The sequence below is a fragment of the Perca fluviatilis genome, chromosome 13, assembly GCF_010015445.1.
Source record: "Perca fluviatilis chromosome 13, GENO_Pfluv_1.0, whole genome shotgun sequence".
Taxonomy (NCBI): Eukaryota; Metazoa; Chordata; class Actinopteri; order Perciformes; family Percidae; genus Perca; species Perca fluviatilis.
In genome coordinates this window covers 21,475,126-21,500,857 of record NC_053124.1, presented here as the reverse complement: position 1 = coordinate 21,500,857, position 25,732 = coordinate 21,475,126, and the positions used below count along the sequence as shown (strand labels likewise).

Here is a 25,732-nt window from a genome sequence, read left to right as displayed (position 1 = left end):
AAGTCTGTAAATTTCCATCAATTAGGGACACCAAGTGTCTAATTAGAGCCAAATTTAGTGCAGGCAATCAACGATGGAGCTTTTCTGTAGCACATCATATAATTAGCTGCCCTATTAGTGGTATGAAGATACATCCATGATGCATGACAAAGTGAGCTTTTATAACATTGTTCATGCTGCTGGTTGTGAATTACAATGACAATGCTGCCATGCTACTCTATACCAGCACTGGTATAACATACACACAAATAAACTTAGATTTGCATGTCAGCTTTGTTCTGAGCATACAGAATACATCAGCAGCACCAATTTCCTAACATGTTAAATAGAGGTATTTAGCATGCACCCTTTACATTGTACAGTATACAAAGGTGGCTACTGATCTAACAAAGGCAGACCCATTACTCTATTAAAACTAGTGCATGTTTACTTTGGGCTGGGCTTTTCAAAATGAGCTGCCTTTTGAGTTTGTGTGATTCTTACCAGTAGTCTCTTTACCCCAATAGGTTCCTCACAAAAAGCCGATGTGCTATATTTACTTGGTTATTGAATCTCAGCGATGTGTACAAAGTGACTACTTTTGTTTGGGTGTCATGGAACAAAGTTTTTAAAATAGTGTAAGTTATGTCTGAAACCATGATGTAAAAAATAATTACATAATGTCAAAGAGCGGAAGAACGTAGTAAAATAATACAGTAGGCTTATATGGTTTAAACTGATTTGGGGATTGATTATTGTTTTTCTAACGTAATGTTCTTCATTGTCATCATTTTATTTTATGCCACACCTGCCTTAAACTATAAAACAAGCAACAACACAAAACTACACTCTTGTTGTCACTTATGTGAAGTTAAACCTACCAAGAAGTTTTTATATGGATTTATGCTCATAAAAAAGTGATGGATTACTGTTGATTAAATTTATAAAATATCATAAATAAAACCAATAAAGTATAATACAAGTATTACATTTTTCCTCTACCAAAACTCTGTTTAGTGCACTACTTTTTATTTCACTGGTTTGATTCGACAAACAAAAACAGTCACAGCAACATTATCAAATGCTGAAAGCAGGACACTTTCTCATGGCTATCATGTCAGACCTCATGCCACAAAAAGTTTCATGCCATTCAGTATGATGCCAAAGGTAAATGAGTTCAGCCATAGGCCTAACAGGAAAATAAGCAAGTGTAAGTGGCTCCAGAGCCACCTGACATGTGAGTGGACTGGAATACATCCTATTTGCAGGTCTGACACAGAATTAGCTGCAGTGAGCAGATCACAGTTACTGTAGGTTCCCGGTGCTGCACTGTTACTGACACAGATATTGCTAGGAAATTGGGAAGAGGTTGAACATTTGTTGAAACAAGACAGATGAAGAGAGACATCATATGGGATCAATCTGGAAAAAGATCAGGCAGGTGACTGAGGACAGGATGCTGTTTTTCAGCAGCACTCACACCAAATGTCTGCTGGATGGAGGCGTCATCAACTTCTCTGAGGTAGGACACAGTTTAGTTCAGCCATATCTGTCATTGTCATCCCAATAGATTCTCCAGAATTAATATAAATGTTTAATTTGGATTTACTGATCTTACTCTCTGCCTTTAATTTATGGTATATAAGACTGCCACTTGTGATGTAATATGAAACATGTAGGCTTAATTTTTTGTCTGGTCTTAATCTGTAAAACTAGCCTTACATTTAGAGAATGTTTTTAATAGGAGCTGAGTGTGTGTCAAATTAAGTAATACAACAACATAAACAATAAAATCAGACCTAAGATAAGACAACGATTTTATTTAATTGATCCCCAGCAACGGAATTTAGTATTTTAGAAGCAGAAAGAAAATATCATAGAGGCAGAGAACGGATACAGATACAGTAGCCTAAGCAGTCAAGTGCAACAAAAACGCAAAATCATACTTTAACCTAGACCAGTGCATACAAGATGTGAAAAAGAAAAAAGATGGACTGTAAACAGAATCTGAAACAGTACAAAATGTGCACAATGACTTCTGCTTCCTACATCCTGATTTATGTTTCAGTAGGCTACATTCCATTCAAATGAGGTGCAGGCATGTCGACGACCTGCAGGGATCGAATTAACTTAAATACCTGGGCTGACAGTGAACGCAGCAGGACAGGCTCCGTGTTACTCCGTTGAAGTATCTAGTCTAACAGTTGTTTGCGAGGAGGACAACATGTAAAGTTTTAAACACTGACAGACAGGAAAGAAAAAAAACTTTCGACGACTATAATTTCTAATTCATTGTTATGTGTTGGGTTCACTTTACACTGAGAAGAAGATGAGCGGCGGCGTGACGCGGATTGAGGAAAATGGAGAAGAGGACAACAAAGCTAACGTGAGTGATGAATTAGCTCATATCTTTAATTAAAGAGAGTTAAATCCCTGCAACATTTAACTTAGCGTTAATGTATATGGTATTCAATAATACGCTACTGACTTATTCCCACTTTATATTTCTTGTGGTAGGCTACCACTATTCGCCTAACTTCATTAATGTTACAATCACAACTGTGATAAATAATGTTATTTAGCTAACTGTTTAGCTGAGAATTTGGTCTGTCCTAACTAACGAATATTTGAGCGAATGTTCAGTTACCCGTATGACTATATGAAAGTGAAACTGCACAGAAAAATAACATTTTCGAAAATAAAAATGTTACCTGTAGAAAGGTTTGTAGGCCTATATAGCCTATAGCCTTCATGAGACATTTGAAAATAAGATTATGTGACACGTAAAGCAGAAATTCACTTTTCGCCTAACACATGATGTCAGAATACATTGTGGGATCAAAAAGTTCTTTGTTCACATATGAAAGCAAAATGTGCTTTTCGGTTGTTTCTAAGAGTTTAGTTGCCATATTCGACACACATTTGTTTGTTATTAGTATTACAAACTTCAGTGTTACATTTCAACACCACTAAATGCAGATAAACACACTGTTATCTTGTTTGATTAAGCATTAACTTAAATGTGTGTTGCATCAAAGCAAATTTGATGATCATGGCAAGATGATTATGGCAAACAGTCAACATGATCTTTTACTATATAGGCAGATAGGTGCCTGGAGCTAGAGCATGTCACTCTGATGTTTTTAATTGTTATTGTAACATAATTTATGCCTTGAACATGTGGCTGAATTTAAATCAAAATGACCGCAATTCAAAAAGCAAGTGAATTACTTGATCTTCCTCCGAAAGAGATAAATATAATGCCAAATGGTTGCTGAATTCAATAGCTAGTCATTGTGTGTACAAAACACATATATCATGAAATACTCATGCAGGTCAAATAGCAGGTGGGACTGCTACTTGTTGCATTAGTTGAACACGTCACTTGTCACTCACTTTTCCTACAGAGTGACTATGTGTCAATGTGTACATGGCACTTTGACTGGAACTTTAAACTTCTTTTTTGCCTTTGAAAAATTTGTGTGGGGCCCGTATTGTAATGTGTTCCACAGAAAAGCTAGTTACAGCATAGCCTTCTGTAACTTGATATAAGAATAATTGATATGTTGAAACAAGTGAAGTCGGAACGCCCTACTTAACCATTGTTAGAAGTAATTATATTATTTTTATAAGTATTATACCCTCCGGCCATGTATTTAAGGTTTAAAATAATTAACTAATAAAGACTTTTTATGCCGTTCTAGAACTGTATTAAGTTAAGCCTTTTGTTGAGAAAAGACCTAATGTAGAATTTACAGAGGATTCCATGCCAGGAGGACTTCTAAAGAACTCTTTAAGGAAGTGCTAAGACTTGTTGGTTGGGTTAATTAGAAGCATCCTCTTTTCATTGACAGTCAAAGAATGTTTTTTTTCTGCCCGATCTTATTTCAGTAACATGTATTTGACTCTGTGATCCAGTTTGTGCAAAACCTCCTTTGCCAGTTTCACAGTTTTCACATCACACACTTTCAAGTGTCATTGATATATTATCAAAGTGACATGAATAGCTATTGTCAAATGAAAGGTTAAACATTACATAACTTTTTATCATGGTTAAAGTAATTCATAGTCCTAAACCATTGAATTAATACGTGTTATGGCCTGTCATAATGCGGCAGGATGGTGGCATGAATGAACACATCTTTTGTGTTTGTAGATATCTGGCAGGAAGAGGAGAAACACATAGTCATGTCTAGACTAATAATACACATGTTGCAAATGGATTTTTGGCAAATTCCAGCTTTTGATGGGCTCTAACTGTGATGAAACAAAAAATGAATAAATGATTAGAGGAGGGTTTTAAAATCTTTTCCTGGATTTACAGTTTGGAGGGGATAATTTTCTGTAACATTGGCTGTAACAGTGATTGAGGGCTCTATACGAATGAACTTGACTTGATCAGTTTGACGCTATGAATTCACCTGGTTCTTTTAAATGGCCATGACTCTCTTGGGGATAGATTTTTTTGTGTACCGTGATCTCACTGTAAACATGAGCTTTTGCATTCAGTTCTGCAAACGACATTTAAGGACGACCGTTAAGGAGTTTAACTGTTTTGTTCCTGATCTTGACAAATGACATTCAAGTTAATGTGTGTTCTGTCATGGCGTGAGAACATGCAGGGAGAGCAACAATGGCCTCAGCAAGGATATTATTAAAATAGCTTAGCTGGATTGTGTTGCTGATTTTTTATTTTTTTTTGGTCAAATCTAGGGTATACTTAGCTACATAGGAGAGATCCACTCTAAGCCTTTTGTGTGTGACACTGACATTGATAAATGGCATGTTTCCAATGCTCACATATAAACAAAAGGATAAGCAACTATAAATTCATACACATAGCGTGATAATTAACAGGGTGTTTAGTACACACATAGAAACATGCAAAACTGTATGTAAGACACTTTTACAATACACTAGTGATCACAATTATAAGTCAATTGACAGATCTTAATCAACAACAATTTTGTTAATCAATTAAATGTTTAAGTAATTTATTAGTAAAACTGTCAAACATTCAATAGGTCCAACCTCTCAAAAATCGCCAATTTTTGGCTTTTATATAATAGTAAATCGAATACCTTTTGGTTTTGGACTGTTTCTTTGACAAAACAAGCTATTTGAAGGCCTCATCTTGAGCTCTGTGAATCAATGATCAGATTTTTTTCTTTAATAATAATGAATGTTCCGGTCTATAAAAAGTCAGAAAATTGTCAAAAAATTACCATCACGATTTCCCAAAGTGACGTCTTCAAATATCTTGTGTTGTCCAACTAACAGAACAACAAGTTAATCAGTTTAGTATCCTAAAAGACTAAGGAAACCATACAATATTTACATTTGAGAAGCTGATTGTTGCAGCTCTAGACAAAACAAGAACATATTTTTTTTTAATTGATAATGAAATGATCGTTAGTTGCAGCCCTATACACTTTAAATGGTAATAAAATAATTAGATGTAGGATCATTTCAGTGATAAAAGTGTAATGTATAAAGTTTATTCACACAAGCATAAGCATATTTGGACTGTGGCATTTGACTTTTGTTTGCACTGTTTTGTTTACACTGCACACACTCACTGTGCCAGTGACTGTTACAGAAAGACATTTCATTAATCTCTCTTATATAACTCGTACCACACATTCCTCAGAGTGCTGTCACCATGTGGTAGATACAGCCTTCTTCATCCCCCAGTCACCCTAAGTAAGTTAGTGGATGTTTGCAAACATTTAGGCTACAAGACTAAGTCTAAAGTTTAACCTAGTCACTTATTTACTCTTAATGATTGAGACTGTTTAATGAAGATAAAAGCCTGGTTCCAGACCTCTGAACTGTTGGCCACATCTTTTAGTTTTTTTTGGGGTAATTCAAATCAAATGTGAAGAAAAAAAAAATAATAATAATTACTAATTTAGTCTGATTATGAAACTATAAAGATGGCTTTCAAACTGTCATGCAGTTTAGATTCCCCATCAACAAACCTCTTTGTTCATGACTGTGTATAATACATTAAGAGAAATGTTCCCTCCAGTTCTTTCCATTGTGTATTTGGCATTACTGTCCTGCAGGGGAGGCTAACAACCATGTGCCTCCTTGGACTGGCACTGGAGAACAATCTGGAGGGAAAAAAAGGGTTGGGCAGCTGGTGGAGCCTCACCCAGCCATGTAAGGCAAGACAGCCGTGGCTTCCCACACACTTAGTCACAAAGACACAGACCGTCTGACACAGCTGCCTGAACATCATCGGGAAGAGTCCCTTCGTCTGCCCAGGTAGATACCCGTGTGATCCTATGGGAGATAAAGTAAAGGGTTTGCATTTGGGTTGGTACAGAGTGAAGTGCGTGATGGTACTTGCGGTTGTAGTTTTGTCTGCTTGATGAATTGTTTGCTTATGTGATTCATTTGGTTGTCTTCATTGTGAACTTGTCATACATAATAAAGAGCTAGTTTACACAAATTAAACCAGTCCAAAAAGAGATACTTACAAATATAAAATACAGAAAGAGACATTAATTAACCCTTTATTGAATTAGCAATATTTTATGCAACATAAAAATCTTAATGTGTGACAGTTCAGACAGAGACCACAGAATGCAACCATTGCCATTGAGTTTGTCAAGACGAAAAGCAAGTGTAAAACTTTTTAGAGTCACTTTCAAATTGTCAGTTACTTGTGCCGTGGAAAAGTGAGTCAGTTTTTGGTGACACAGGCTGTTGGCATCAATCAGAAGGGAAGAGTAAATAATTAATGTGTGATGGCTTGGAGCAGGACTTGTTGATATAAATACGTTACCATGTTGTTTTAAGGGTTTTATGGCTTTTCTTATCATTCATAACATGTGTCGTCGTGTTGCTGAGCAATAAAACTGCTTTGTTTTGACTGCACTTAGAGATGGATGGATTTCACACGTTGCTGTGATCTCTGTTGGCCCTTGGAATGGGAGTGTAGATACTGGTGTTGGTGCAAATAGTGATCTACTATTCTACTTTCCCACCTTGTTAGAATGGTGTAGTACATAGATTTATAGCCATGTCTGGTTGATCCTTTTATTCATTGTTTTTCTTCAGTTTTAGTCAGCCCGTACAGCTGACTACAGCAGTGATATCATCAGTAAACAACAGTCATGGAGGAGTTTGTAGCTGGATAACTGGGATTGGATGGCCCTGTATTGATTCTGGGAGGTCACTGACAGTATGAGGATGGTCTTGTATCCCAGACACTGAGGTGAAGCAGTGATGTCACCTCCAAATCAGTAAACATGAGTCGCATTGTACAGATGTGTAACTGGCTGTTTTGATATTAGCTGCAGGTCTAATGCAGTATGGATGATCTGAACTGTTGATTTTTTTTTTTCAGAATCAGAAATACTTTAATAATCCCAGGGGGAAATTATTTTCGTTACCACTCCAGGTATACAAACAACAAATAAAAACAACATATATTATCAATACTTTAAACATATATAATAAAAACAAATATACAGTAATAATATATAAAATATGAAATGTACAGCGATAATGTGCAAATAGATGATTATAGATTATGATTATAGACTATAATAGATTATAGATTATGATATGACTATAATCATCTCAACATCATGTTGAGATGATTATAGTGTGAAAAAAAAGGAGAAGTGATTGTCTATTGTCTGTGTTTTCCCCTGAATACCTGACCGTAGATAGATATTAGTGAGATATTAGTGAGAGATATTATCTCCTCTACTGTACTGTACTCCCACCTCAGAACTACAGAGGAGTAAGCATGCGTAAAGAACCTATAGCACTGCTCTGTCCTCCTACTCTGTTATCTGATATGACGAAGCAGGACACTAGATAGAGAACAGACTCTCCTTCAGGGCTTGCTGACCTGTGAAAAGATCCAGTGGCAGATTATTTACCTGAAGGTTTATTTTAACACTTTGTTTGCGTCGCTGAATTGTTTATCTCTCTGTATAGTTTCACACAAGTAGATGTCAAATCAATTGGATATTACTTTGGAGACACTCCTTTGGACACACTATTGGAGGCTTGCAGTGATCTCTCAAATAAGGCAGAGCTGTTTTGACCACCATAACTACTACTACTACAACTACTACTACTACTACTACTACAACTACTACTACTTCAGTGAAAAACGCTGATCATGGTGGTTGCTGGCAGCACAGAACAGGAACATTAAGATACTGTCTCATCAACATTGCTTCATTGTTTTGTTCAAATGCATTCTTTTCCCCATGTTATTGATGCTTAGTTAGTATTTATTATTTATGTATTATGTATTATCATTATGTATTACTTATTTGAAACAGATTGCAGATTCTTAGTGCCTATGCGTAAACAAATAGTGTGCCTATTACCAGTTGTACTTTATATATTACTGTAGAAAATAGCAGTGCAAGAAGTTTCTTGTTGCATGGTTTCTCCAGTAGAAACCTTTCTGCACAGTGTTGTGCAAGACGTGGAGTATTTAACTATAAGTTTGTCTTTTGATCTTATCAAACTCATGAGAATCTGAGTAACGTGGATTTATACCTCAAGGGTAGAATCAATCAGCTGTAATGGAACAACAGCTGAACGCCTCAATTAGTGGTTTTGATATACTCTCTTAAGCCATTTTCATTCGATTCATTTCACCTGGAGATTGATTTTATCATGAAATGAGTTTGTACATGAGTAACATGGCATTCATGTCATATAAGAGACATGGAAAACCCAGGGATACCACTTAACCTTGCAGCCTTTTTTCCTCTGTGTTTCTAAGTTAATTTGAAGGTTACTAGAAATGCCATTGGAAATGGAGATTAAGCGTTCCCTGAGCTGCATGGACAAGCCCAGTGGAGCAGCACTCAAAAATGGAGGCAGATATTTATTGCACTGTAAATGCACAGAGCAGATGAAAGGGTGGATCACATTATGTACAGTAATGTGTGAGTTTGTACATGTCTATGCAGCAGAGAGCAAATATGGATTAGAAAAAAGCAGAAAAAATTAAGTTGAGGTTATATCTGGTACTATAACCTTTTTATGTAGAAAATCATCCTTGTATCCTAATACCTGTCCTCGCACACATTTTCTGTCTTAAAGCTTTAGTGGGTAAATTTTTGATATAATTCAACGTCCGTTACATTCAAGCCATTGCCAAATGAGTTGCTACAAAGCTAATTAAGACTATCAGCTCCACACAACTCTCTCTGTATTTCTCAGTATGGCTATGTTCAGAAGATTGTGTCGTCCGGTGAATTTCCTGCGCAGAAGCTAGAGTGAAGATAATTACTTCTTCTGAAGAGTTCCATCATGTTTTTTTAATCCTCTGTGTCCTCTTTGGCTACTAGCAACTGCGTGGAGGAACGGTGGGGGGCGTGTGCGCAATCACGGAAGGCTGTATCATGTGGGCGCGTCGACAGTGTTGTAGTCATTACTTAGAATTCCTCATGGGGGCGAGAGAAACTACGCACTATAGCTTTAAGTCTGTTGTGTTTTTCTTGTCAATACATGAATGTGTACATACACAAATACATGAGCTGTTAGATCAGGACTTAAAACAGTTAACAGTTTTAATTGGACAGGCCAGGACCACAAAAGTATGCAGTGATTCAATCTTTAATTTCTTCTTGGAACATGATCACATGTACAGGCCATTTGGCCTGTAATGACACCTAGTAATAAGTATTAGTAATAAGTCATTTGCAGGCTTGGTTCCCAGTCAGCCTCTTTCATCCATAATCATTGGTTGGGGACTGTTGTCATGGTGCTTGATGTTGACCTCTACAATATGTGTTGACTGCAACTTGAACAATCAAGGATTTTGAGGTAATAATGCACTCTTGTTTTTTTTTTTTTTGTGAAATTTGGTGACACGTTTAATAATGAGCAGAGCATTATTGCATTATTACCAGAGAGATGATCTTTTAAGAGCAACATTGTTGTCTGCAGTTTCTCATATTTCTTTTGTTTGTTTTAAACACACTGCTGTTTCTACTCAGTGAGTACCAAGTCTACCTATAATTTATTTTTTTATGAGAAGGTAGGTTATTACTGTAACTTATTCTTCAGGTGTGCTTATTTTGAAACTCTGTGAATGAGTGTCAGCCACATGCCCGACATGTGAACTTGTCTATGCAGTGGGTTCCAAAGAAACACAGAGGAATAGCGTGTGGTGAGGTTGAACATTGTGTTTCTGTGAACAGTAAGCACCTCCCAGGGCGTGTCTGTCCTACAATCCTCTGTGCAAAGCCCTTAAGCTGTTGCTCCCTGAGATCACAGAATGAAATGTTGGCCTGCCTGTCACTGCCTCTGATGGTTTTCAGACATGGCAGTTACACACGAAGATCTGCCATTCAAGCTAAACCATTTATCCTGTGTTTGACTTGCAAAGTAGAGAACTAGTTGCTTACGTATGTAACCAAATATGTCCCCCACATGTGATATTCTGTCTCGCCCTTTGTTCTTAAGCCATAACTTAACTGAATGTCTGTCGATATTATGGTAGGCATGTTCACACACACTCTAAAACCATCAAAACCATTTAGACGCAGGTTTGTTTTGTGTGTCACACACGCACATGTTAAAGCTCACTGTGATTACATTTTCATTGTAACATTTATTTTACCTGTGTTGTAGTTTGACCCCCACAGGATGTAACAAAGCATTTTGCTTTATTTTCATTGCCTGTTCCGCTGCACATTACATTTTTTTTTGTTTATATTGAAAAGAGATTATAAAACAATAGTGTTGCCATTCTGCCCATGTTTCATAATTCATCGTGATCTGCCGGCACCAGGCATCACGTCATTCGTAATTGCCTAATATCCTCGAAAGTGATGCTATTGTGCCACATTGACTCATAGAGCTGTAACATTCAGCCGCTGACTGACACAGTCACTCCAGAGTCCAGATGACTGCACTGCCATGGTGTTACTTGGAAGCCAGATACAGCAAAGGGCTTTTCCCAGGAAAGGAGTGGTTGAATGAATGAAGTTTGTTGTCTGGTGGTCCTACAGTAGTTATCAAGTGTGAAACAAAATCTATAAGAGTTGCAAACATTTTTCATTCTGGCTGTGATCATTTGTATCTTCTCATAGTCAGGTTTACTTGTGGTGTCACTAAATCATGTGCGCACTGAAGTTATTATTGCAGCACAGCCATTAAACTTACCTCTGACAGCAGACTGTGGTATGTAGAGAATGTGTCAGGGCCTCTTTATCATTCCTGCACTGTAATCACAGGTGTCATTCTCACAGGGAGCAATTAAAGGTGTGGAAAGTGGCTTTATTAAATGTACAGTAGATACGCTATGCGAGCAGTATCACTGTGCTGTCATGATGTGTTTCTGCAGCTTACTGGGTGACATCAACCAAACAAGACAACATTAAAACCTGATGTTACAACAGCAAGTACTTAAAGGATGTGAATGTAAACTATTATGCAGGTAAAAAAAATGTATAAGACAAAGAAGATTCCTGACGTCCTTTAGCGGGATTTAAGACAGGGGAACACCATCTGTTTGTCTTGTATATTATGTGGCATCATCTGCCTGTGAAACTTGTAAAAAAAATACCTTTTGACTGAAAATAAAAAGCCAGTCATGAAAAACACATTTTTATGAGCTAAGTTTCAGCTTCCACTAGTGTGACACCTGTGAGCGTTAGCTGTAAACACCTTACTTTACTCTGCTATGACCGCCAAACAAACTCCCCTCTGTTATAGCCTATCTTCTAAATAACTGAGCATTTATTAGTATATTGTTACTATGTTTTGGCTCAGTTTTTTAAATAAGTTGTCATAATAGTTTGGGTACTTCTTAGACTAAAAAATAAAATCATCAAAGAAATTAAGATAATTACAGTCCAAACATCTACAGGACATTTTGTTCATGTTATTTTTGCTGTTGGCTATTGGATTGTTTGCGCAGCTTGGCTTTTTGTCTGATAGCTAACTAATTAACACTGTAGCTGACGCCCAGACTAAGTTTAATTAAGGCCACTGATGAAAGCACCCACCACAGCGGCAGCACAAAGGAAAAAAGCATTTTTATAGGTATCCAAATAATAATGATAATATTAATTAAGTCTTTAATTCACATACTGTAGGCTGAACAGCCACCGCATGTTTCATATAAGAGACCTATGAGGATGTACATAAACATGCATGCATACATACCATGACCCCACATTAGGATTAAGCAGGGCCGTCCACACGGAAACGTTTTTTTGTGCAAACGCACATGTTTTGCATCGTTTGGGCCGACCGTCCAGACGAATCCTGCAAACGCACTGCCTGAAAACGCACTTTTTTGAAACCAGGTCTCAGGGTGAAAAAATCCGAAAACGGCTCTCGTTTGGCTTCGTATGGATGGTGAATACGGATCCGTATCGATGATGTCATCGCCACACCCCTCTTTACACCCTCTCCCACGGCCGCTGACGCACACAACCGCGGTGAAGCTAAGCGAGCACATCCCATCTCCATGGTCAAACCAGCTCGCTTCATCTAAATACTGTGTCTCTGCTCCCTGACCCTTCCCTCTGGATTCTACACAAGATATATTGCTAACGTTATGTAGCCAACGTTAAACATCGCTAAAGTAGCTGACCGCTCCAGCAGCGAAGTAACGTTAACTGCTATGGCTATCTGTTTATAAAGTGGAAGTAGATAACTTATCAACTAGCTAGCTAATCTGTCTGCTTATCAACTCCCTGAACGGATTATAGTAACTTTTACCACGGCTTATTGTAGAAAGGCTACTGCAAGAAAAACGTATAGATTATTAAAAAGACATCATTCATGGATCATTGATGTTTGTTTGACTGCCGATGTTAGAGCTAGCGTTAACGTACTATAGCTGCAATAATGCAAAATAAAAGCAATCCAACAGCACATTATACAACGTAAAGAAAGACACGTTTTCTTGCGGCAGCCTTTATAAAATGAGCTGTGGTGAAAGTTATTATAGTCCACGGATGTATTAAGAGAAAATGATAATCTAGCTAGTCCTGTTATGATGGGAAGTGGAAGTGACTATGCTCTTCTTCTCCGTTTTTTTTGGTGAATTTCTGTAGCAGAAACAGCGCCGCCTATAGGCCTGGACTATGAAGTAGCGTATTGAGTCATTTACAAGTGGATTCGTTTGGACGCAACTATTCTTGAAACGAATCCAGGGAAGACGGGTAAAAAAAAGATCGTTTTGGTACGTGTGGACGGGGCCACAGGCCACGTTGGTGATAAGATAACCATCAACTGTGTTCAATAACTCACCTGTACCTGGATTTTTGTCCTCCACCTAAATTGAGATTAGTTTGTCAGAGGGCCAAAATGTTTGTTTTCTTTGCACATTCAGACAAAAAGCACCACAGTTTGTGTGGAGCCATACCTCCACTTACTTAAATGGGTGTTGCCAAGGAGGATTATGTTAATCAAAGCAAGTATTTGCTTTAGGGAAAGGTTGTACTTTGTTATGTAAAACATATTTAGTAAAGTTTACAACATGAAATAAATCAATAGCACTGGATTATGATGTGAACTTTGACTAAATGGCTATGACCAACATAGAACAACATGCACTTCCAGTGAATGCCTACAGTCACTACCAGTGTGTCGCCATGTGATCAGGAATATATTATATGTAATAAAAGAATACAGGAAAAGCTGGCGCCCTATCAAAAACAGCTTATAATTTGAACAAATCAAGGAGTTATAAAGATAGAAATAGAATAAACACCCAGGCCTGTGGGCTGAACACAAGTCCGAATTGCCAGTATGAGTTGTTGCACAAACTATTTTCTTTTAATGCTGTTTTAAAGTGAAGTTGTGAAATTCTCACATGATCTGTTTTTATTTATATGGCAACAAAGTTGAATGGAAATTGACTCAGCAGTCAGATATGTTTTGAGTGTTGGTATTTTTGGCTAGCTATTGCACCAGACTGGTTTCATTTTCTCCAGCGAGTGTTTGGTCATAATCACCAGACTTTGAACCAAGGATGCAAAGGAAATGTCTCCTCTGGGTCGGGTTGCTAGGCTTTGTGGTCTAACTGTGTGGCATCCACAGAGGAACTTCAGAGTGGGGAAGTTTCATGACTAAAAGTACGCCTATCTTTCTCTGCTCCACCCTCTTTCTCACTGTTGACTTTCATTTTGTGACCCTCTCCTTTTTCTTCATTGGTTGTTTTTCTCAGAATACCCACAGCTCCAGTAAGTCATCTAGTTCCTCTCATGCACTCATCCTTCATTTCAGGTCAGATGCAGGCGGCTTAGACTCACTCTACAAGATCAGGATCAGTCAGGCTGCACCTCCGACCGGAACAGCAACAAGGTACAAAATCAAAGGGGAAAACAGTTTTGTCATGTTGTGTAATCAATGAAAGAAAAAACAGTATAGGATGGAACGTTTACTAAACTATTTTCACTGAATATAGGAGAGCAGCATAGCAGTAGTGCTGCCACAGAAACCAGAGGAGCAGGAAGAAACACAAAAAGTTGAAGTCATTAAGGTATGTGAGCTTGTTTTAGTGTTTGTTTGCATAATTGTATGCATGTATGAGCCAGTCCACCTTTAATGCTTATCGAAATTATTTTGTTTTCTCACCTGTATTATCTATCACACCCCTGTCATTATGTACAGGTTTTCCTCGAAGCCCGTCCAGAGAAAGCAGAGAGTGTCAGAATGCTGACGGACGAAGTGTCGCAGATTCAGGAGGTCAGTGTGTGACAGACCTTCAAGCGATTTAGACAATGAGTCAACATTCAACCACCAGTGGAGAACATTAGAGCGTGTGTTTTGCCGGGTTTGATATGGTGAAAAGCATAGTTGTAGTTTCTGCAACACATTTTTTAATGCGTAATGTGTTTCTGTTTCTAGGTGAGGTACTGTCTGAAGACTCTGAGAGAGCAGATGGCAGCCAGGCAGAACACTACCAGTAACAAGGTACACACCCTCTGCATCAAATTTAAAGATGATTTGATGACAAGTACGTCAATGAACAGAAATTTAATTGACAGCAATTATGATACTGGACTAGATTTGGATCTAAAATTGCCGTATTTGTCTCGTCAAAGTGGTGGGGATATTTTCTTCATGTGTTTGTGTTTTGTGTATATTTTGCCTATGTTTTCTTAAGTTGTTGTTTGTTGAGCTTTCAATACCATAAAATGAACTCAGTTAGGCCTGCAACTAATTAACAAAAGATTATTTATTTATTTATTTATTAATCTATCAAGTATTTCTTAATTAAATAATTGTTAAAAAAGATTTAAATCAAAGACGAGCAAATATTTTTAAATAATGGGAACAAATCGAGGCAAGAAAGCATCAATTAAATTTTGCTGATCTGAACCCCAAAGAGAGTCAAGACAGTGAAAACCTGGTCAGCATGAGTCTTTTACTTTGGGCAGAGCACAACCAGGTGCCCTTGAATGGCATCAGCAACTCGCTGATATACGATGGAGCCAAATTGTGCGAGGCCTTAAAAAGTTATTACAAGGATTTTAAATTCAATTCAAAATTTAGCAGGAAGGCAGTGAAACAAAGCCAGCACCAGGATAATACAGGGACACTGTGGAGTCTTAGGTTTAAACAAAAATAAGGTGCATTACGATAGTAACTGTAGTTTTTCTTATGTATGTGTTGTCAAAGTGATGAAGATCCTTTCCTTCATCTGCTTGTTTTCTTGAGTTTCAGTGCAGTGATCTCTTTGGGCCACTGTACATTTTACAAGTAAAAGGAGAAATAAAGCATTAACCTACCGCTGCTCTCCTCTTCAGTATCCAGTCAATGGCTTCAGAATCAACATGCCCAGCAGCAAACCAGCTGTCACCTATGGCAACACTGTTCTCACAGAGTCAGACGCTCAGGTAAGCAAATCACAATTCAGCATCTCTAATTTGTGTTTGCTGTGGCTTTTATGATCTGATTATTCATCAGTTTAATTTGAGGAATGGGGAATGGCAGAAACCATTTTCAGCTGAAACTAGTTTGAATGCATTACAATTTTACATTTAAATGATGATAACAAAGCTTATCACACAGCTCAGGGGCTCACTTACATTCTGACTAATAGCGCGTACACACACACACACACACACACACACACACACACACACACACACACACACACACACACACACACACACACACACACACACACACACACACACACACACACACACACACACACACAATGTTATTGCATTTCCAGTGCATCAGTCTAGACTCTGCACAATATAAAATCTCCTGTAACATAACACCATTATTTACCAAGAAGGTAGTGTTGGATCAAGGAGATATTGTGGCTGTCTACAACCAGTGACTTGTATGTGTGGTATGTAAGTAACCTCAGGTCAATTTACACTGCCCTCCATTCTAAGTGGTGTCAGATTATACAGCAATGCAAAACACTTTTTTTTTGTCTGGGGAAAAGTATTTTGGAAGGACAGCCCAGAGATAAAAGGTTATCTCAGCATAATGTAACAGACCTGCCTTGCCCTAAGGTTCAAGTAGTTTGCCAGATTACAGCCTAATTAAGCATGTCACTTTCTGTCTGCTTGCACTCTCAGGTCGGGGATAATCAGGAGGAGAGTGTGAGGCTCAGGGAGGCGACCAAGCGTCTGTACGCTCAGCTGAAGGAGATGGACAAGAGGCATCAGGAGGAGAGGGAGAGACTGCAGGTCTGTCTCACGAGATCAGTAACATGATACGATTTCCTGTCTGCAGCTATGACTCACTCCTCTGCTGCTGTCCTGTTTCTTTAATCATTCTCATTATCTGTCAGTCTTATCTTTGGATTTCATCCCTCATCCTGTGACCCCCACTGTTTGGGTCTTTGCTCCACAGCACATTCATGTGTCAGGTCATGTAGGGACAATTCCCCCAGACTTAATAGTCATTAGCAAATACATTTAGGCTGTGATTTGGACAACAACAAAAAATGTAGCAAATATTACAACACTTTAGAATGTCACTGACAATTAGCACTAAACACAAAATGTTATTCTAAAAATGTACGTTATTTTTTTGTTTATTTGAGATGTTCCTGGATATGTTTCACCACCATCCAGAATTAGTTTTGTGTATGTTTTCCAGCTATGAGCAGCTCCTCCGTTTCTTTTCCCATTGCATTGTGAGAGTATACTGTATATCAACCGCACACTCAAAATTCAAGGGTTTTAGTATGCATACTGAGTATACTTTATTTTGTGTGAACACACTACATACTTAAAATCAGCTTAGAAATAGTATCTAATAAGAATTTGGGACACAGCTCATGTACTGTTAAGGAAGGTAACGTGTAAGGTGTTCCGTCCTAACAAAGAAACTTACCAGAGAATGAGCAACATGTCAGTAATCTCATCTAACATGAGTGAAAACACCTCGGTTGGTTGACTAATGGTGTGTAAGGGATGATTTCAGTTTATTGAATGTGGGTCTTGTTTTTGTATATTTGTCCATTATTCCTAATGGTTACAAAAAAAATATTGTAGTCACCAAGTTAATTGCTGGGATCTGGGAAAGCTACAAAATTGCTATAACAACTCATCGGAAAACACAAGCAGTCAGACAATCCGAGAGGTTTTAAACAAACCATGCTATCTGTTGTAAACATCCATTACAGGTTATAGACTTCCCTGGTTTAACTTTTACTACTGTACTCACTGTTAACATTTCAGGGGCACTCATTTTTTGTTTTGCCTCCAAATAAAGTGGTTTAGATAATCTGAAACTGTCGGATAAATCCAAACAACTGCTTCCTGGGAGCAGAGGTCTAATCAGCCAATTGAAAACAGTAATTGTCGGGTGTGCAGAGCCTTTAATAGCGTATCCATCACTAATTGCCTCGTACTTGGTTCTGTGGCTGTGTTCACACTCACTGCATTGGTCCTGTGGAAGTGCAGGTCTTCCCATTCATTTTGAATGGGGGTAGTGCAATTAGACTGTGGCGGTGGGGACCGCAGGGGGGAGCTGAACAAAGTGCAACAGCCTGCTGCTAAAGCTTGAGACAGATTCAACTTTTGGAGAAACGCAAACCGCTAACCGATATACCCGGCAATCAGACTTGGCCATCCGTTTTGAGGCGGTGTGAGAGTCCCGTACAGGAAACATCACTGCCTCTATCGCTGCCACAAGAAAGTTTTACAACACTATGAGGGTAAAAAACTGAAAACACAAGTACATAAATGCCCAGAAGTTTGTGTAACAGCTGACTGTTTCCTGCAACAACAAAGCACAGGACCTCTGCCTATTTTCTCTCTCTGTGAAATGAAGCTGCCTAAAGTGAATGAAGTGCGGTCGTTGTTGACATCTAAAAAAATATCTGATGGAAAACAATAATTGTGAAATAAAAAGTCTACTTGTGCTATATTGGGGGGGGGGTGTTTATGTCACTCAAATGAGCCATTTAAGTGACACTCCCACTGCCGCAGAACGCTGCGGCTAATCGCCAGATCACTTTTTCTAGTCTAAATGGACCCTTACTCTGTGGCTCCCCTCACAGGCCGAGTCACAGGAGTATGGTGTTCGTCTGGCTGAGCAATCTGAGCGGCTGCAGAAGGCTGAGGAGCGGTCGGAGGAGAGGGATCAGCAGGTGGAGGAGCTGCAAAGGCTGCTTGGAAACATGGAGATAGAGAACAGCATCCTCAAAGACAAGCTGGCAGCAGGGGAGGCAGAGCTGCTGCAGCTCAACACACACCGGGAGGAAGGAGAGGAGAATGAACAGAGGTGAGAAGAGACACAAAGGTTACTACCCAATAATGCTTTTTGTTTCACTGTTAGATATAGGTGAATTCATCCACTTTTATGTCCTCTAAAAATAGGCAAATATTTATTAATTTGAACTTATTTATCCATTTGCAACTTGCTTTCCAGGGTGCAAAATGCAAAGCATACAAATAAAACAACCTCCTTTAGGCAAAATTACAAAATAACTTGTTCAATAGTTATGTATGGCTTTATACTTTATATGTATCAATTTGCTGTTCTCATATATTGTGTGTTTGCAGGTGTGAAAAGCTGGAGAAGGAGGTGGCCCTCCTGAAGGAAAAGATTCATCACCTTGACGACATGTTAAAGAGTCAGCAGAGGAAAGTCCGCCACATGATCGAACAGGTATTCATGCACACAAGCAGGCTGACTAGTAGTGCAAGGTACACACACACACACACACACACACACACACACACACACACACACACACACACACACACACACACACACACACACACACACACACACACACACAGCAAATGAGCTCTCCGTTGCCCACAACTGCAGAGGAAGCCATTAACAAGGAAATTAGATTTTGAGGAGGCGGACACATAAAGTGTAATTGATTTGCGGAAGTAGAGCCAAGAGGAAACGTGTGGTGAGAACAAAACCCACTTGTCGTGAATAAGTAATGCTGCATCTGCTCCTCTTGGAAAAGTGAGCTGTGTTTCTCCTGAGCATCTCACATTGTTGGTTTGTCTTGTCAATGATACAGCTGCAGAACTCCAGGACTGTCATCCAAGAGAGAGATCGATTCATCAGGGATCTGGAGGAGAGGGTGGCTTTCCTGGAAGCTGAGGTTAGGAGCCTTATATAACTGCAGTTAGAGAATCTGAATGAATAACTAAGGCTATTATAACTATGACTGATTTTTTTTTTTTTTTTTATATATAGTACTGTGTTTTTATTTGTCCTTTCTGTGCTAAATCTAAAAGCCCCACAATATCACACCCAAATAGATTACTTAACCAATCAAGTAAGAGCTGAAAAGTTGTCTTGCATGTACAACTTTCATACTACTGCTCTGTAATTGCATCTGTGCACACAATTTAATGACATTAACCCCTTTCTGTCTGCAGAACAGAGAAATGCATGACCACATGGAGTACTTCCTGGCAGGCCAGGACCCTCCCCCCCTGACGTCCACTGAGAACAAGCCAGAAGTTGTTTACAGGTGAGCTTTCTTATTCACAGTAAGATGATTTTATCCTACTGAGAAGGTGTCTTGTCTACCGGTCACGCTATACTCAAATGTCCACGTAAACCTCATAACATTCATTTTATTTCCCCCCTCTGTACAGTAAAAGACTCACACCGACGACTCCGACCGACAAGGCCCTCCCGTTCATCAAAGTCATCGAGATTAAGTCCTGAGTGTCAACCAAAGGAATAACCAGAAGTACAATACAGTGTAAATATACAGTATATATTTAACCACCTACCACTAGAATACAAAACGTAGATCTGCAGTGATTCAAAAAGGCTGGCTTAATAGACTTCATGGTGACAAAGCACATTGGTCCTTTGTAAGTCCCTCCATAGTTACTTTTGAGGCTGTCCTGCACACCTTTCTTGGCTCGCTGTATCAAACAGAATTTAAAATAGGAAAGTAAAGGGGAATTTAAACTAGGATCCAATGGTAGGAGGAATCCTAAAAAGGAAACGCGTAAGAAGCTGTGCAATGCAAAGAATTTTTCTGAACTTTTCCATGATATACAAAGACAAAAATATGTGCAGTACGTACTTTGTCAGCAAGTCTTCACGATGCAGTGGCAGTAGCAAAAGTTCCCTGTTTTAAAGTTTTCCACCTCCACTTCTTTCGCATGCAGAAATAAGTTGTTTAAATAGGTCAATGTATAAGGTGGGTTGAGTTTAAAAAAAATAGCTGGAAAACATATTAGGGGGTATTTGTAGAGATATAGGCTACATTTTAATTCTTATCTACACTGCCAAGTGCTGCCTCAACACCCTTTGTATTACACATCTAGTGTTGTGCTAAAATGTTGCATATTTAATAACAACTGATTTAACTGATAAACCTAATTACATACTTCTGCATTGTTTGTATGGCTGTTTTTTCTTTAAAATACTTGCAATCCAGGATGTACATTTTTATAAACTGAGTACCCATTTACTGTGAACACTGTAGAAAGATACTGTACATTGAAGTCCAGTCTGTTTTTGTGTTGTAGACGGTCACATTTTATGGCAATATAATGAAATACCTGGTTTTTGTGAACTTTTACACACCTAACTTTTAGCATCTCTGTTGTTGCATCTCTACTCTTAAACCTTGTACTGCCATCTAGTGGAAATATTAAAGACAGACTATTAGGAAAATGGGTTGTAAGGCTTTTATCTCAGACCACGACCATGCACAACCTCACATAAATACAAATCACTCAATATCAATTAAATAAGTTATCAATGACCATATAAATCTGTACAAACACAGTAAATCAAAAGGTACACTCATATTTACATTTGGACTTTGAAAAAGATAAAAAATAAATCCAGGTGACTTGACATTAACTTTGCTGTTTTTACAAAAATGACAATGGAAACAATCATATTTGTTCTCTGAACACACTCATTAGGTCCAAATTAAGGCCAACAAAGCAAACAAAGGCCTTGGGTGTAACACGTGCACATAAGGGCTTCACCGTAACACACACACCTTTTGACAGTCTGTAAGTTAACAGCGATAACTCACAGGGTGCTCTCCAGTGTGTTGTAGTTGTCTTTGAAACTTTTGAGCTCCAGAAAGTGTTTGGGCCTCTTGCTGCGCTGGCCGGTGGAGGGCAGGTAGGTGACCTGGATGGTGGAGGGAGTGCTCCGGACAGGAGAGCCTGTCAGATCCTTGGCTGCAGACTGGTGATGCTGGTCCAGGCTGGTGGTGCTGGAATAAGCTTTCACCCTGAGGGAGGGGAGAGGAAAGGGAGGCAGAGAAAGTGGTGGTTAGTATGCAAAAATGTCAACTGTAAGACGGATGGCAATGCACAAATATATTATTAATACTAGTACATGTAAAGAGATTCATGGATATTAGTAATGAAATGGCAGCAGTTATAGTAATAACAGCGTGTTGATTAAAAACGATGTGCTCCGAGCTGAAAACACAAGACTTGTGCAAGTAGGTCTACGCTAGACAGTCGATGATTGTTGTGCTTATAAAGAATAAACGTGTCTCTAAAGGCTAACAATTTAAAGTCTGGACGAGAATAACAGCACTTACACATCAGCCAGTTCGTTTAGAGCTTGCTGGTATTCAAGAAACTCTGCTTCCCCAAACACCTGAAACAAAGAGTTGACTTTAAAGTCAAATCAGTAACTTGCTACAACGTAACTGCCCATCTTATTCATATTTTCTTTCCATCACTCATAAGTCGCACGCAAAAACACTTTCACGCACCCCAGTCCCATGGCGAGCGCTGTCGTAGCCTTCAAGCAAACGGTCAATAAGTGCGCTGCGGCTGCTCTTGATCAGAGAGTGGGAGTTGCGTAACTCCAGCAGCCAGTTCCTGAAGCTGCGTCCAGTAAACGCACTGGGACAGCGGCTTATGTCCTGCAGAGGAATTCCTGAGGTCCAAACAGGAAGGAACAAGAAGTGAAGGTTAAAAAAAAAAAGATGAAATTTCAATACTCCCCATGGGGAAATTGGGTCATTGTTTATTGCAGTCATAGAGCATAATATATAACTACGCAAACAAAAGACTTTTTTTTTTTTTCTTCTTTCTTTTTAGAGATTAAAGGTGCAGTAGGTAAGACTTATAAAACTAACTTTCTGTCATATTTGCTGAAACTGACCCTATGTTCGAGTAGAACTACATGAAGCACGTCATTTAAAAAAAATCCAGCTCCTCTGGCACCACCTACAGCCTGTAGTGCTATTTGCAAAAATCCACAGCTCCCTGTTCAGATGCACCAATCAGGGCCGGGGGGGGGGGGTGTCTAACTGCATGTCAATCACTGCTCATGCGCACGCATTCATTCCATAGACAGTAAAATTAATGGACAAAGCGACACCGTAGACTTGCAACGGAGAGCAGCGAAGTCTATTATGGTGTAGACACACATAGCCGACGAGCGACCGTTGACAGAAAACCCCGTCGATATGATCAGTCGCGTCCCCGAGGTCCAAAAAACTGCCACAGAACACCAAAAAGACGAGAGGAGACGAGACGGAATACATCTCTATAACAGCAGGCGGCGCTAATCTGTAATGTTGCCCAAGAAATGAAAACCGGCAGCTGATTGGACGAATGCGTCACATGGGTTTTTCTTCTCCGGAAATTCAGAGCCAGACTGTCATGGCGACCGTTCAGAATACGATCTCATATTGTACTAAAATAGTTCACTGAAACGTGTTTCTGAAAACATTTTAAGCGAGAAATAGGCCATGCAGTTGCTGAATCTGTCTTCATTTCAGCTCAACAAAGGTCAGTTTAAAAGATTTTCATCAGATTTTGAGAGACTGTAGTCACCTCATTCCGCTCGTCATTTCCGGGTGAGTCCCGACTTCCCTGCCGCCGACCGAACGCCGACAGCCCCCCAGACGGACGACGGCACGGGACACACCGAACAGATTTGAGTCACTGACCTCGCCAGACTGTCCCACGGCCGATAATCGGCCTGATGTGTCCCGGCCTTTAGAAGCACTTTTCCGGTTATGACTGAGCGTTACTGCGCAGCCTCCAACTGAGCTTGAAGACGTAGATGTGACGTGAACAACCTGTCTGAAAGTTTTAAGTCTGGTAGCTGTGCCAATAGAAATCTCAATCATTCCCAATCTTGCAGAGACGGAGAGCGTAGGTATATGTAAGGAGATAACATGGGCACAGGCTAATTATTGCTAACTAAAATTCTAGTTAACATTAGTAATAATTAAACTGAAACAGCTAATGTAAGTCGAAACTGCCAGCGAGTTTCTCCTGTACTATATGGTAATTTCTCTCCTGTGTGACAGAAAGTTGCGTGGTTATGACACAATTGTAAGCATATTTTTACAAAAACGTCTGCTACGGGGCCATAATGGCAACATAGTAGGTACGCTTTGCGGAGGCTGGCTTACCCCCTTGATTAATTCTCCCTTGTGGGGGGAGGGGCTTAGAAGACAGTTTTGGGCTTTAGCAGAAAGGGGGGAGGGACTGAGAAGTTGTCTGTTAAAAATGTTTTGGCTAAGTCCTGGATCTTCGCAATCCTACCTACAGCACCTTTAACAGATGAAAAGCTGTTGAACTGCTTCTTCTCAAGATGTGATACTTGAAGTGAATTTGAGAGATGATACAGTTATGAGTGTGAGAATAACTGATTCAGTTATGTGATGACACGATGAGAAGAATAATACATGCACCTGCAGAATCAGTAAGTCTGAGCATAAAATTTAATCTCTCACCTGAGTCGCGGATGGCATCCAGAGCTTTCATTCTGTACAGGTAGTTGTAGCAACCTGTGATATACAAAACAGGTTTTTGTTTGATTTCGAAAAAAATAAATGCACTTAAGAGAGATTCAGGTGGCAACAAGATGAGCTGAAAAAGTGACAGACTGATTTGTGATCCTTGCTTCAGCCTATCGTCTTCTTCTGATAGGAGACGAGGTTCAAAGCGGATCTCCTGGACCTTGGACAGTCTGGAGTCAATTTCCTCCCTCAAAGCCTGTATATCAATTCATTTAGAAAATACACAGACACCTGAACTCTTGAACCAACAGCAGCTGATGCATATTCAACTACACAAGAGGTAAACTAACTTATAAAAGAGGAGATCCACCTTACCTTAGGTGCGTTGTGGCCAATAGGTGCATGTGGTCCTCTGCGGGATCTCATTGCAAATCGCATGATTTGCCTTTTGACGAAGATAAACAGCAGCACAAACACCTGCACACAAAACCAAACCGTGACAGGACAGGGTTTTAACTTGAGCATCATCACATGGGCAATCAGCTAGCAACCAAAACTGAAACTTACTTACCAAGCTTCCATAGGCCATAACCAGAACAACATTAACCCCTGATAATGACTCTGCCATGTTGTCTGTCAGTGTAAACTGTTTATCCACAGGCCGATTAGCTAGCTTAGCTAGCAGTGCATCTAAACGTTATGTTGCTACATTAGCTTGGTAGCTAACAGTCGGTTGTCCATTTAGAAAATAAATGCTACTGCAGCACAGTCGAGACGTTGTTTATCAGCTTTGAAAGGATGTTTCTAGAAAGGAAAAAAACTACGCAGCGAGCGTACTGATACTCCTAGCTAGCTATTCGTGTTCAGCGACATCATGCATGTAGTAGTAAGTTACGCAGTTCAGCTTGTGCTAGCTAGAAGCTTTAGGACGACAGCGACAACTGATTTGCGACGCTCCATTTTACCGTAATAACTGTGTAAGGAGGACCAGTTAGGTCAAACAACCTACGTGTGGTTTAATTCACATTTCGTACACTATGACTATATGTTATGCTTTGTTTAGCCCCAAACTTTCACAGGGCCCTAAAATCTACTACCATATGTTTTGTATTGTAGCATGTTTCTTTTTGTACAAAATGTGATTAAAAAAAACAATAAATAATTGGCAATGTTGGCCAAACCATAGGCCAAACTGTTGTGCAATTAAACAAGCACTTCATACAACCGCACTTTGTACTGGATATTATACATTACTATTATATTACTAGTGGTAGTAGTAGTAGTAGTAGTAGTAGAAGAAGAAGTAACGTTAGTAGTAACATATTTAATACTATATATAATTATTGCATTCATATTCCTTAGATACGCCTAGTACATCACATTATTACATATTATTGTAGTGAATGATACCATATGAAATAGCTATACATAACATGGCATATACTAAATACCCTTATATTGTATTATTCATGCTTGTACACTTATGTAGCACAATTATTTGCACAATTAATTAACAAAATCTTATGGAAAGGTATTGATATTGTTTATGTAGTGGATACAGCTTTTGATTGTCATTTATGTGCTTTCTTTGTTGCA

General features: G+C 39.0%; 2 protein-coding genes across 4 annotated transcripts; one reads left to right on the top strand and one right to left on the bottom strand.

Moving 5' to 3' along the window:
* The first annotated feature begins 1,248 nt into the window (after positions 1 to 1,248).
* Positions 1,249 to 21,075, top strand: tuft1b (tuftelin 1b). The gene is made up of 13 exons (XM_039819563.1): positions 1,249 to 1,501; positions 2,306 to 2,365; positions 14,215 to 14,292; positions 14,396 to 14,470; positions 14,602 to 14,676; positions 14,839 to 14,904; positions 15,741 to 15,830; positions 16,533 to 16,643; positions 18,467 to 18,690; positions 18,972 to 19,077; positions 19,451 to 19,534; positions 19,815 to 19,909; positions 20,037 to 21,075. The coding sequence occupies exons 1-13, from the start codon at positions 1,391 to 1,393 to the stop codon at positions 20,107 to 20,109; spliced, it is 1,248 nt and encodes a 415-aa protein (XP_039675497.1). The 5' UTR covers positions 1,249 to 1,390; the 3' UTR covers positions 20,110 to 21,075.
* On the bottom strand, positions 21,076 to 25,100 carry LOC120570911 (protein C1orf43-like). Of its 3 annotated transcripts, XM_039819574.1 has the most exons (7): positions 24,708 to 25,095; positions 24,512 to 24,613; positions 24,284 to 24,392; positions 24,131 to 24,184; positions 22,148 to 22,314; positions 21,971 to 22,029; positions 21,076 to 21,652 (listed from the first exon to the last, which is right to left on the bottom strand). In XM_039819574.1, exons 1-7 carry the CDS (start codon positions 24,762 to 24,764, stop codon positions 21,445 to 21,447), a joined length of 756 nt encoding a protein of 251 aa, XP_039675508.1. In that variant the 5' UTR covers positions 24,765 to 25,095; the 3' UTR covers positions 21,076 to 21,444. The 3 variants fall into 3 exon arrangements, with proteins under 3 accessions (XP_039675508.1, XP_039675506.1, XP_039675507.1); XM_039819572.1 differs by having other exon boundaries at positions 24,131 to 24,392; positions 24,708 to 25,097; XM_039819573.1 differs by lacking the exon at positions 21,971 to 22,029 and having other exon boundaries at positions 24,131 to 24,392; positions 24,708 to 25,100.
* Between the last annotated feature and the right edge of the window lie 632 nt (positions 25,101 to 25,732).

Coding starts and splice junctions, on each gene's coding strand:
- tuft1b (XM_039819563.1), top strand. CDS start 1,391: ATGGGATCAATCTGGAAAAAGATCAGGCAGGTGACTGAGGACAGGATG. Junction 18,691..18,971: donor GGAGAGGAGAATGAACAGAG/GTGAGAAGAGAC, acceptor GTGTGTTTGCAG/GTGTGAAAAGCTGGAGAAGG. Junction 19,910..20,036: donor AAGCCAGAAGTTGTTTACAG/GTGAGCTTTCTT, acceptor CCCTCTGTACAG/TAAAAGACTCACACCGACGA.
- LOC120570911 (XM_039819572.1), bottom strand. CDS start 24,764: ATGGCAGAGTCATTATCAGGGGTTAATGTTGTTCTGGTTATGGCCTAT. Junction 24,614..24,707: donor TTATGGCCTATGGAAGCTTG/GTAAGTAAGTTT, acceptor TTTTGTGTGCAG/GTGTTTGTGCTGCTGTTTAT. Junction 22,315..24,130: donor GGATGCCATCCGCGACTCAG/GTGAGAGATTAA, acceptor TTTGGACCTCAG/GAATTCCTCTGCAGGACATA.